The sequence below is a fragment of the Ciconia boyciana genome, chromosome 17 (genome assembly GCF_034638445.1).
Source record: "Ciconia boyciana chromosome 17, ASM3463844v1, whole genome shotgun sequence".
In the NCBI taxonomy this organism is placed as follows: domain Eukaryota; kingdom Metazoa; phylum Chordata; class Aves; order Ciconiiformes; family Ciconiidae; genus Ciconia; species Ciconia boyciana.
In genome coordinates, this window is record NC_132950.1 from 2,126,102 (window position 1) to 2,140,094 (window position 13,993).

The window sequence follows — 13,993 nt, forward strand, 5'->3', positions numbered from 1 at the left end:
AAGCTAGACAGCAAGCTCCTCAGTAATGAAAACTGCACTGATCTGATTGCATGAGTCAAAGAACTACTCATCACGATGCAACATGGCTTGAAACAATAGCATTTGCTAGAGCGAATGGTGGATGTGGCATCCACATCTCTCTGTGGGAGGCAGAGTTCAGAACATCAAGTGAGATGAGATTTCAGGAGGTGAATAAACTACTTCAGCTGTATGCACATTAACCCTCAGGTGTAGCAAAGAAGAAAACATTTGCCCTGATTTTTTTTTTTTTTTTAAACATATTTACCATTGCTGAAGGAAAAGCCGTCAAAAAACCTTCACTTCCTAATGGTCTGAGAACAGCAATAACCTAAAATAACCTAATAATGTTTTTCTTATGGACAAAGTACCCCCAAATATTTATAATGAACCATTACAGCACGTATTGCAACTTTACAAGCCTTCATCTAATTACTTCCACTGAAACAAATACACAAATCTTCCAGCTCCACGCTGACACACACACAGACTCTCCGAGCACCAAGCCTTCAGCAACCTTCCTCTGACGGACACTTTTTTTTTCAGGAAATGACACAGTGACATAGGTAAAAGGTGATTTAGATAGACTGCTGTGTCACAAATTGTCAGGATCTGATTTAAAGACCTTGCCTTTGTCAAGAAAGACAGTTGGGTGTCTGCTTTAAAGAAGTACTGGGAATATTTTCATCAAAGGTTTGAATTGAAAAACAGTGGGAGGTAAATATCTGAGATGTTGCCAAGAAAGACCGCTATATCCGTGCAATTACCATTAACAGGGGACAGCAGTGGTTCAATGAAGTAATTCAATCTGGTGTCCTACATTTTATCAGACAGCAATTTTGCGTTCTGACATAAAAGGCTGAGAAAGAGGATTGGACTCTTTTCTGTGAAATTCAGCCGTAATTCTTGCAATCAGGAGATGTGTTCTCTGCTTCAGGTACAATCCTAATATCCCTCCAAGTGACTCAAAAGAAGAATATACTAATATTCACCATAAGACTAATCACTCACATAGGAACAAGTCATACTTTGGGCAAGTTTTGGAACTGGGTGCCTGCAGTATTAAGGGAGTGTTTTCCCTATTTAACTAAACCAGTATTTCCTTACTTGTAAGTTTAGCAGGAAGAAAAGGATCTATCGTTTAAAAGATTGAATAATATGATGAAGCCTAAATTAGAAAATGTATTCTTCCAAAATATGAGAAAGTGAGGGAGAGACAGTATTTCTTCAGAAAATGGCAAAATTAAAAGTCTATGGAAGCTCACATCAAAATAACACCATCCTATGGCTTCTCCTCATCATTAATCCATATCCATATTGCATACTCCTATTTCCTTAGAGGCTTTTGCCCTATCTTTCTCCACAGTAATCCTATCAGTTAGTCAAATGACAGTACTGGTGATTTCCAAGGTCACCAAGTTTGCACAGCAGCTCTGCATTTCATCTCTGCACAGCAGACCTAAAGGCACACAGCTCCCGTGGCTTGACAGCAGGATGAACTTTCACGCCGTCTCAGCACAGCACTCAACATTCTGGTGTCTCCAGCACAGCGCCGACCCAAACAATCACCACCACAAACCCTTTTTTCAGGAAACTCACCAGATTTTATCCTTTTAAGTCCTTTCTACCATAATGCTTTTTGCCATAATCCCTTCTTTTTGCACAGGAGTGTGCTATTCTACAAATTCTCAAGTTACATAATGCAAAAAAATCTTGCAAGGTTTTCCATTTATTTTACATGCACATAGGAGAAAATGTTCATGTTATATTTTTCTGAGTAAAATCTCACCACAAATAACACCACCAGCAGATAATTTGCATCAGAAACAGTCCGGTGTTGCTCTTTCCATTTAGGGTACAAAAAAATTCCATCAAGTTCAAAACTTCAGTAACAAGAGCAAACTGGCTCTTGTTTCGTACAGAACATGGTCAACCACCTTTCACTACGATACAAAACCAGAACTATCAATGAAGCACTCTACTCAGGGATTGCATATCCCTTTTCTTTTCATGAAATGATACAGAATCTCCTCTAAAGACCGAACACTATATTTCCGCCAAAATATTAAACATACAATAAATACATTCAATGCTCTTGAGCATTCTCTTTTAATGATATGAAACTGAGACCCTTGGAAGATGAAGGCTTTGCGTATGACAGCTTAACTGCTTGCAATCAAACTAATTTGCAGTACGGTGACCTGAAATGAGTTTAAAAGCACCATAATGCATGTTTAGCAATCAGTGAAGCAATTCTTTATTATTCAGGTTCACATTTGCAATTTGTGTCTCATGTTATGGGAAAGAGAAAAAGAGGGGGAACACAAAAAAATAATTATTTTGCTTTGGAAGAGCTGATGAGCAAAACATGAGCTACATGTAACATGGGGCATTAACGACCAAATTTAGACTGACTGCAAATCTTAAGTCTTTCTGCCACTGATATAAATCTTATAATCTCCAGAAGAGGATATTATAAAATTAAAAATTTGCTTATAACTTCCTTAATTTGACCATGTCTTGATTTTTCTAGATTGATTTTTGTTGGAAAAAAATGTGTAAGTAAGTTCACCTGAAATACCATCAAAAATATGTACTGAGTACGCCTCAAGGTTTTTAAACTGTAAATGAAGCTATCTACCAACCACTTGCAACACTCCTCTTCTGCCGATAACAAAAGTTAGAGACCCTTCTGGCAAATAATGGAGGTTTTCATATCACCCCTTCAAATACATAAAATTTCTTATTTCCTTCCTTTCCCCCCTTCTTTCTTCCTCCCTTTCTTTCTTTCTTTACACCATCTCCATTCATTACATTTGTTATCCTTGGGAAAAAGATGGCTCCAATGAGTTAAGTGGACAACCATACATAGAAGCAGAAGGAAAAGCTCTAAGCTCAAAGCTTAGAGCATCTAAGCTTTTAACTAACAAGCTCAAAGCATTTGGTGAAGAAACGCAAGAGCACTAAATGTAACATCTTGCCAGAAAAAAACCCACAAGAACCACACAAAAGGGCAAAACCAAGCCAAAGATATTACACACATAGTACAAAACTGCTTAATTCTAATAACTAAAGCAGGAGCAGGCTTGGGCAAGGAGGAGAGTGAAGGCCTCCCAAGACAGCCAAGAAGCACACTCTAGCTCAGCACTGCTCAGTCATAAGTGATAACTTCTTGGGGACATCGTCTCCTGAATCACCAAATGTATCTGGGGTCTGTCCTAAAGAAATTAATCATCGCACTGTTCAGAGAGAGGATGAAAAATTTGTGTTTCAGCAATGAGGGGGCAAACCTGAAAGACCTGAAATTCTGAAATCGGATCTCAGTTCTGCTTAGTTGGGTAAGAAACTGCTGCTGTGCCCTGCTTTCCTTGTTTCTTTGATCTGGACAATATAGTTTCACCCAATTCAAAGAACTGTAAGGATTAATATTTTAGATTCAAAGCATTTTATTCAAAAAGCACGGCATGCATTAGGGCAGGGTTCTACAACGTATGAGGAAATACCATTCAGAAGGGCTGCAAAAATAACTCAGACCTTCATCATCTCTGTTCAAAACGATCTGAGTAGAGACCTGTCTTGACCAAATTCCAGCCCAGGTCATTTATTCTGCTTGCCTAAACATTCCTCAAATATTGAGTCAATAATATGTGTTTTTCTTAACCTCTAGAAAAATACACAGTTTGGTTCTCCAAACCCAGTTGTTTTGCTCCAGCTATTCTCATCATGATTAGTAGGATGCTGGAAATATACATATGCCTGTTTTTGCTGTTGTTCTTGCTTTGATGGTCATATTGTTAGCAAACTCTTTAATGAGTCTCAGTTCTCCCTAGGAACAGCACTACAGTTTATAAATGCTAAAATTAATAGACCCAGGGTAGATTTTATTACATGTAATGTATTTATTTGGCAATGATGATGCCTACCTTAGAGCAGCTGTTACAATAAACTGCATTTTCAATGGCTCCTGGAAAACAAAAGACAACACCTCAAAGATTTCAGATAAGGGAACACCAGGGTTTCCAGGTCTCACTGCTCTACACCAAACCTGCTCCACTGAGGTCTGCAAATACTAATAGGTAATTATGACCCACAGAGAGATTTCTACTGGGGATCTTGTCCACTTTTCTTGAATCCGAATCTGCTATCAGAAGATTCATAACCTCTGTCGCCAGCTTCGCTTCTGCAAAGAATGGGCACACGGAGATTTTAAAGTGGAGCTAAAATGGATTTCAGCATACCCTTCACAATAATAGTTGGTAAAACTAATTACAGTGAGAAAACTGGAGATCATTCATTACCCTACTAAGCAAATTAGGATGTGTTAACAATGATTTATAGTGCCAAACACAGGATAACAAAGATTGTCTTTTCAACTGTATTCACAGGGGACATGACAGTTGGTGCCATCCAAACAGCCACTGCTGTAGTGCTTTTGTAGACCTGATAGTATTTCAGATGGATACACACTTTTACATAAGCAAAATACATTTCAATGTTTGGCTTCTACAGTCAAGCACTAAAAGTAACTAGGCAACTTAACCTACTTGCAAGAACAACAACTTTTTATTTACCAACATCACTGCATACATGATGTAAAGTATTACATTCCTTCTGTAACAGTAAGCTGGTTGAATTTCTTAAACCTCTTTCAAATGATACTTTTGATCTAATCTGTTTGTTTCTCTCCTGTGAAAACTAACAGGTCTTACGCTACTCTCCTAGAGTCTCTTAACACATTCCCACCTGAAGAGAGTCAACAACATCACAAATTTGACCACCTCAAAGAACAAAACATAGGCTACTTAGGATCGCTGCCATTGCATATAGACCAGGCAATGAAGGAAAATCTACTGGTTTTAAGGGCTCTATCTGAGAATACACACCCAGAGAACGTGCTGCTATAACTAATTCCACGTTTCTTCTGTAAGGTAACATCTCGGGTGAAAATCAGTCCTATTGCATAGTAAAATAGCTGGCCTTATCTAGGCCAAATACTGGTTTTCCATCATCTCTATACTAATACCACTGGTGCTCCACTTATTCTCCTTGGGACGAGTTTTTAGAGCTCTGAGTAATGTAATGCAACATTGCACAACACAGTGTCCCAGTGGCATGCTGTAACTACGCAAACATCTGCTGAACTGAACCCACTCAGGGCCAAATTGGATAGCACAACTGATTAGCTAAAGCCTTTGGGAATATGCTCGCGATTTATGTTTGTCTGAGTCACCAGCCCATGTGCAAATCACATTTTTCATTTTTCTTCCTTTTTTTAAGGTGGAACAAGAGCATTGTTTGGAAAAGGAGTGTCACAGGAGTTTCTTTCTCCCTTCCAACTGCCCAAAACTGTTTCTGTCACCAGCTTATCACCAAATTCTGTCCAGCTCTGAAAAACCCACAAACTCTATGCTTTTTGGGGAAAAAACCTGCTAACCAAAAATAAGCATTGAAAAAAAGGAACAGAAAGCCCTCAGAAATTGCCACAAAGACTTGAGAAGTACACCAATGGAAGAAACGGAAACAAGTTGCTATAAACAGAGAAACTGTACAACTGCCAAAGAACCTGACAATCTTGGGAATTGGGTGTGTTGTTGAAAAATAAAATACTCAGTTATTTAGCTTTTGATTTCTGTTCTGTGTTGTGTTGCAAACCAATGAACCACCTGTATCCTTTAACGTGAATTTGGCTGGGTGTGAGATACACAAAGAAAACTAGCAAAAATAATTCTTTGTAGTCAGATAAGAGAAAAAGCTTTTACTATTATTCAAACTCCAATCATATTCTAAAACATCTCTCTCAACCCCCTGAAATCATAGACAGCTGGACAATGTTAACAATTTACATAAATTCAAATAACTTTTCTTTTAAAGCTAAAAAGGTGGGTTTTTTTCTTAAAATTCTAACTACTTTCCAATTACCTGATCTGACTTCTTGATGAGATGTAATCTAACTTATAATCTATCTCTGATGAAAGACAATGACAATTTGCAATGCAAAAAATATCGACGACAACTGGGAGATTTTCCAGGGAGTATTTAGTTATGAATTTCTTAGGGCACACCAATATTAACAGCACGTCCAAATCTTTTTTCACATGCATCAATCATAAACTGGACTGACCCCATAGAAAACAATAAAGTCAGGCCAGTACGAAAGGCTTTTAGGAGAATTGGAATGTTTTTTACCTCTGTCTCTTGTTTTCTGACCACTGATTTAATAATATGTAAAAAGGATAGGAAAGTGTCCACTGTGACAAGGAGTGCAAAGACAGGTGAAACAGATTCCAGCAACAGTGAAAATGGCTTTTCAACAAAATCTACTGAACATACTAGCACTTGTGAAAGAAGAAGGTAAGTTGTTCCTAACCGAAAAAAAGTTGTAGAGGTACTTAGAACTCCTCAACAACTTTGCATCATTAACACTCACTCAGTGGTTACTCGCACATGTCCCGCTTTGCTGAAGGCACCTAATTAGAAGGTCTATTTAATCAATGGCAGTTCTGATCATCCCGGTTAGGTATGAGTTCGGTTGAATCACTTGATGGAGATTCCCAACCCTCTCCACTGACTTCATAGCGAAGGTGGGTAGTCAAAGCAGGCAGTAGGATTGCTCTCCCCAGAGCATGTGAATTTTTCCTTTACATACTGCTTTTCAAGAAGCACTAATGTAGAGGCAACAAGAACATAAGAATACAGTCTCCAACTTTGCCATTCAGGAATTTACCTAGTTATAGCACAAAACTAGGTAAGATTTCAGCCTTCACCACTGCTACTGGAAGTGCATAATGAATTACTAGGATGGAACTATCACACATATATTAGAAAAATGATTTTGTATTACTGGGAAGTGTCAGGTTTAGAAGTTTCCTTAAACACTCAGTGACCTCAGGTGGCTCTCTATAGAATAAAAGGATCTAAAAGTAATTTTTGCTTTGCTGTAGCATGCACAGCATCCACAAACATTGCAGACACATGATCCTCCACCCATCAAACTCGAGTGCCTGGCATAAGCACGGTTCTTAAAGGAGATTCCAAGTCCGACAAGTAGTATCTCCATTACGTACTCCATTACGTACAAGTAGTATCTCCATTACGTCCATGCTAGGTAACATGGCCTAAACACACAAAGACTCTATTAATACTTGGATTTAAACAGCAAATATAAGGTACTTAATCCATACCTCTGTGTTCATTCATTTCTGAATAAAACCTGCTTCCATCTGTGCTTCTGCTTTCTGCAGCAGATGTGCTTGGACAGCGAATCTACTGGTAGTCCATTTTAACTTACCTGGTTGCCTATGTTTCCTTTGGTGCACTACAGTATCTGATATTTTGTAGTCCAAAGTACAACATATATTGATCAATAATTTCCACAGGCAAAAGCTTTATTATTACCTATTAAACTAAAAATTATTGTTGCTTTATTTGAGACCAATGACCCTTGTTTTGATGTTCTGGGTTAACGCTAAACAAAAACTAACAGTCTTTTCTAGTTAAAAGCTTTGGAAAAAAGAAGTCGATTCAAGTGCATATTCTTTTGCACTTTGATAATACAACAATTACATTTATCAGAAACACATGCTAATTGGATCATTCTGGAGCATTTTTCTCATTGTCTGGTACAGCAAAACACATCTGGGTTTTATTTGCCCCATGTAAGTTAATAAGGGTATGGACTTTTTTAAAACAATAAGCAAGATAATCCTAAAAACAATTTTCCAAAGTGAAAAGGGAGGAAAAAACCCTCCATGTTTCATCCAAGACTGCGTAAGTGTAAAAATGACTTTAAGACAGAAACTGAAGGATGTTTTCTATCTACTTGGTTATTACTGAAGAAAGAAAAAGAAAGTTAAAGAGATCTTATTACTATGACTATACATAAGAAACAGTGCAGTTAAATATATCATATTAATGGAACCTAATAAGGGATGTCTCCCCCTCCTACAGAGATCCAAATTAGTATGATTTAAAGTGCCAATACATTGGCACTAGAAGATGTCAAGCTGCTTCTTGTTACTAAATCCCTAACTCAGGAGAACTGGAAACTTTCAAGCTTTTTGCTGGAGCATAGGGGATGTTGACACCTTCCAGATTTCCCTTTACTGGACCAACCCACAGACAGTATGGTGCAAGGGAACAGCAGATGGCTTTTCTTCTGTTACCTCTGCTTCCTAAAGATGAAACTGAACATTGTTCTTAAACCATGCATATTCAGCTCCCGCTATAAGGAGAATGAGGCTTATTTATATATGTTAAAGCTTTCCATCGCATATTATATTCAACCCATTCCAGAGCACGTCTGTATATGTTCATATGATTTGAATTTTAAGTGCCCAGACAAAGAAAAGCAATTCGCTCTGAACTATGGAAAGACATTCAAGTTTTAGTCTTAATGAAAAATAAACATTGAGCCATTTGATGTTATTTTTCCCTTCATGCCCTCCCTCTAGAAAATACATATGACACAAAACAGAAGTGCTGGAAAAAGGAAATCAGTTTTTTCCTGTTTCACAACTTACCTTACACTGCTTTGGGCTTTGGTATAATAAGAAAAATTACCACAAAACTTTTTTGAATTGATAACGCTCCTTTCAGACCTTACCACCGGCAGAAGTACGAACATTCAGTTTGTACAGAAGTCCAATGCAAATCCAGCAGGACACGGCGTTTCCCCAGGTATTAAGCAATTTTTGTGCTTGCATTTTACACTTTACATGTGAAGTCACACGTACACAGTTCAGTCCCATAACTTTCTTATAGGATCACAGACCTCTATGAAAAAAGACTAAATTTCACAATGTACTAATGGAAGAAAATTACTCTCTGGGAATCTGACAAGGAAGCAACGAAGTTTTTCCATCAGGTAATCGAATACTATATAATTTTCTTTTCCCCAGAGTTTGATGAAAAGATAGAAGCAGGCTTTGATTACACTATTAACTATACAGAGCAATGCTATGGAAAAAGTCTCACTGCATTTTACCCACCTGTTTTTGGACATACATAATGCTCTATTTCTGGTACAGATATTACAAAGGCAGAAAAGACACGCTTGGAGAATATAGCGTAAGTTACAAGTGAAACAGGGTATTAGCAATTTAAATACAAATCTTGGAGGAAAATAAACAGTGCATTGGATTGACTGGAAAACATTTTTTACTCCCAAACTTATCTGTGCAAGTAAACGGTATATTGATGAATGTGGGAAGAAACAAGATAGAAAAGTATGAATATAGACTGTTAAATCAATAAAGGGGCATGCAAATAAGTAACAAAGACTGATCAATTATCAAACCAGCTGGGGCCTGATCCTCTTCTTATGATGCAAAATGTAAATCTAGCATAAATAGAATTACAGCTGCGTTTTCCAAGACCATCCGAGAGACATGGGGCTTTTAACCAACAGGTAGAAATCACTGTGTCATGTTCTCTGGACTGTGGTACACAGGAGATGAGACAAGACTGCTGTAATGGGCTCTTTCAAGTCTAAGAATCAATGAGAATTGGTACAAGGGGAAGTCAAGATTCTATCATCTCAGATTAGAGAGCTGGTAAGACCACGGTTCATTTTATTTGCTATAACTGTGTAAATTAAATACTGTTGGAATTTATGTAGTAATTAATGACACCTGATTAGTTCAGGAAAACATTGACCACCATGTCTGAAATACTACTTGCAATTCATTCGTGGAGGAAGAAATAGAAAAAGATAAGTTAACCTATTGGGCAGACTGAGATTGGTTATTTATGCTTGTTCCCATATAATAAGGCACTTTCGTTTCAGGAGTAACGCTAGGCTGTTCAGAGGCACACGTGTTAAAGTTGCGATACACTTACAAAGTAGCCTGTTCCCAAGCTGGAAGGAGCTGAGCTCTGCAATAAAACACAAAGACAAAGTGGAAAGTCAGCGATGGTTTTTAACACGTTCCAATCCACATAGCTCATTACCAGCCCTTTCCAAGGTTTTCATCACTACATCACAGCACCGATGTGCTGCCCCTTGTCATCTGCTACTGAAACAAACACGGTGTTGCTTAATTTTTCCCTTTACATCTCTCAACCACTCTGAGATGGTAACGTGCTATTTACTGAATTCCAAGCTTCTGCGGTGGACGTAATTGCCAATTTATTTGACAGGCAGCTGGGTAATGAATTAATGATGGCATTTCGCCCTGCACTGAGACTAAACAGACACTCATCAACCAGCCTCCCTGACATGCTGACATTCAATGCCCTGGACTCCAGCTACTCAGCTTTGTGGCCACAAAGGGGCAGGCGGGAGGGGGAAAAGAAAAAAACATAGACTGACTTCAAAACAAAAAGCCCGGTGGGTTTGGATGACTTTTTCAGTGTATGACCTGTTTGCCAATTTATTCCCGAAAGGCCCTGGTTAGTACACACATAGTGCTTTTCTAAAATGAGACATTTTGTAAACATAATTAGTAGTCTGAAATGTAAAGAATGCGTGGGCACAGAGAAGCCGCTTCAGTCAATGTACCATTTCCTGGAGAACGCAGTCACTACAGTTTCCCATTTGGATGTCCACATTGTTTGACAAACCAAGGATTTAAAAAGAAAAGAAAAAACAAACAACAAATAGCTACAGTGTGAAACAGACTTCAAAACTCAAACCCATAAAAATAATTAACACTAATATTACTACCATGGAAAATAATCAAAAGGTTTAAATGCTTAAAAAAAAAAAGGCATCATGAAATTCAGTTTAAGTGGGACACGATCGCAACCTCTACATTCACAGGAATTAAGGAGATAAAGGGTTTTGTTTCATTAGTTTTTCATCTAAGCAATGGGGATTACACAGCAGGTTCTCTTAGAGACATGGTGAGAGACCTAAACATCTCAGTCCTAATCCAGGTCACTGGCTGTTACATTCAAGGGTGAACAGTTCCCAATGCTCCAGCCCTATCAGCTGAAACACTTCAAGCCAGGCTAGTCCATGGACAAGGAAGCAAAATGCAGAGGATAATTCTCTAGTGAGCAGTGGGTAGTGCAGCTGACCAGTCTTTAACTCCTACAGCTCAATTCCTGTTTCTGTTCCTTAGCACAACCTCACTTCCAGCACTGACACAGCTCAGTGGTTACCAGGAACTGCACAGGGGCACCAACCAGCCTTGGCAAACCACTGGAGGAAACATGCAGAATTTGCACCACTATCATCCCTGTTCTGAGACACTATTGCAGGGAACCCCAACAGCAAATTCTCTCAATTTCTGATCATGGAGCGCAGCACTGACATAAAAGAAAATACCCCCCCCAAAGGGGCTTATGGTATCTTTGTACTGAACTCGGCATGGCAGAAATAGATTATGCCAAGAAATTTAGAGTTACCAACAAAATTCATCGCAAATAATCAGAATATTACTGAGTGTTCACCAAAGCACTACTAAAAAGAGAGGTTTAGAGAGGTTAAGTACACATAGGGGAAGGCCCTCTGGTTTAAGACATTAGAAGTTAAAGACTTAGCAAGAGGAAATCACTTCGGTAGTCATAAGGGTACCAGTATCATAAAATCAACAAACCCTGTTGGGACATCTTATACGAACAAAACTGCTACGGCAATTTGGCATGTATGTGGTTCCTGCCCCTTAATATTCTCTATGTTATATATCACGGCTACTGAAGGACTTGAGATCTGCAGTCTACAGATTTGGTTTTGAGCGTGCAAGGGGAGCTCCACAATGAATAAATTCCTAAGTCCTTCTGGCCCCACTCTTGCTGCTCTATGGCCTCAAGCTCCCTCTGCCACCATCATCCACAGCAAGGCCCACCTGGTCCCAGTGGCGATGTCCCTGAAAGCACCTCTGCAGCAGCATCACACTATGGTGCAGAGGAATGGGCAGTGCAGATTTGGGAACACATGGCCATGAGGCCCCTGGGCTCAGCCCGACTGCTCTGCCTTCCTCTACGTCCCCATGACCACGCAGCTGGGAGTAACCTGGTAACCACCACAGTCATCACACAGCCTGGCTACCAGCTAGAAAGTCCCCTTCACGGGCCACATACAATGGTTTTGTGAACCACCGCGGCCCGTAGACTGCATCTCTGCAACACCTGGTAGAAAGCGCACTTCAGCACACTCCGGTTTAGTATCTAATGCATTTACTTTCCTGGTAAAGCACATCATATATACTACCTTTCACTTTACTCATTCTTTTTTCTGCTTTGTGCCATTTAAATTATTTTAATTTAAGCTAGAGATCTACCCACAAAGTACAACACGTGCAATCATTATAACCGCTTTTGTTTAAGCTATGTACAGATGCCAATCGAGTCCCACTCTTTCACTCACAATTTTTAAAACTTACTTTACAGGCTGAAAGCTCCAAAGTTTGCATTCTGCATCTGTGTGTAATTTTTGTCTGCTTTTCATTCCAAGTTTTGGAAGGATCAAGTATCAAAACAAAACAATAAAAAGGAAGAAAAAAGTATAAGCAAACAAAATATTTCCCACTGAGTATTTCCATTCCTTCAAAAGCAATGCTGCAATGGCTATGGGAGGACAGTCGAAACATAGCAGTCAAATGACTTTCGCTGAAAAGAAACAACTGTGCATTTTCAAGGTACTTGAGTTTGCTGGATGGAAATACAGCCCTTCACACATTGCATGCTGCATATGGATAGTACAGTTTGCAAACTTTTTAATTGAAGTAAGAAAGACTGTATTGCACATGCATGAATGACTAAGTCAGCTGGGTTGTGAACTGTGTGTTGACAGAGCATATAGGCTGAAGCATGGGCTATGCAAGAAGACAGCTTCTCACCTTTTTTGATAACTCCCAATAGCGAAAGGATCCTACTACCCAGTGCCCAGCCTTGGTACCAACTGATGAATGTGATACTGTGTATGCAGCATCTTTACAAGCCCATGCTGAGTCGTGATCCTGCACTGGATGGTCCTACATCTCTTATATAAAGTGTGCCTATAATAGAGGTAATGGTTTCACTTTCCGAAACCCTTTGCAAAATTCGACATTAGATACACTATTTGATATTCACACAACCACCAGCAGAAGCCTGCATCAGGTGCCCATCAGCAAAACGCAAGTCACTTGCTTAAAATTAACAGGGTTTTGGTTTTGTTATTTTCCTTCTGCCTTTTTTTTGCCTTTTTTTTTTTCCTTTCTTAAAGAGAACTTTTGGCCCAGGAGCAAAAATGTAGTAACCCTCGTGTAAGCATTAGTTTACTGTGTACCAAAGAAAATTACATCCTTGAGGTCTTGGAAGGCACAGTTATACCCATTTTGCATATATATTGTGCATTACTTGGGGAGCTGGGTGGGGAGAAAGACTGTGTTGTACATATTTGTTCTGGCTATTGTTTATGCAGGTCTGACTGAATGAAGGAACAGTGGGTATCATTTCAATTTCTGATGTCAACATCAAATTACTTATTTAATTTCATGCCTGGCGAAGCATTGTATAGCTACACGCAGAATCATTTCACTTCATTTGTTATGCTGTGTTTTCTTGGCGATTGGCTTGCCTTCCAACTGACAGCTTTAATTACGACATGAATTTGATTGCACTGCCGAGGAATTAACATAATGCAACAAAGCATTTAAGCACCCAACCTTAGACACACAAACACACACATACACACCCTCGCATACACACACACACAAAGAAGCAGCCGCTGCAGCTGATCAGCTTCTGGCACACACACATACAAACACGCACAGAGCTTTGCTGGTGTTATTCCACTTTAGATACAGCCAAGATTACTGGGGATATTCTGAAGAAGGAAAAGTGACTACTCAGAGCACATAACCCAAAGACTGTTCCTCAATGTGTCTTTCTTTGGGCTCAGTACACAGGTGGGAGGAATGGGAGACAGGGAATTGAAAATACCCCATATTTGAGGCCAAAACCATGAGCTGTCCACAGGATTACGCTGCTGGGGGTGTAGACGCCTTTATTCCCAAAGCAGACAGCAACAGACCTGGTGGGCAGGGCA

The 13,993-nt window shown here is 39.2% G+C and overlaps 1 protein-coding gene across 7 annotated transcripts in view; it reads right to left on the reverse strand.

Moving 5' to 3' along the window:
- Positions 1–13,993, reverse strand: part of AUTS2 (activator of transcription and developmental regulator AUTS2) — a 792,614-nt gene that overhangs the window by 416,158 nt on the left and 362,463 nt on the right. For 6 of the 7 annotated variants that reach the window (XM_072882444.1, XM_072882446.1, XM_072882449.1 and 3 more), the window contains exon 4: positions 9,856–9,891. The exons of the other annotated variant lie outside the window; for it this stretch is intronic. In XM_072882444.1, coding sequence (XP_072738545.1) covers positions 9,856–9,891 — 36 coding nt within the window. The remainder of the gene's footprint in view (positions 1–9,855; positions 9,892–13,993) is intronic. 7 annotated transcript variants of the gene reach the window in all.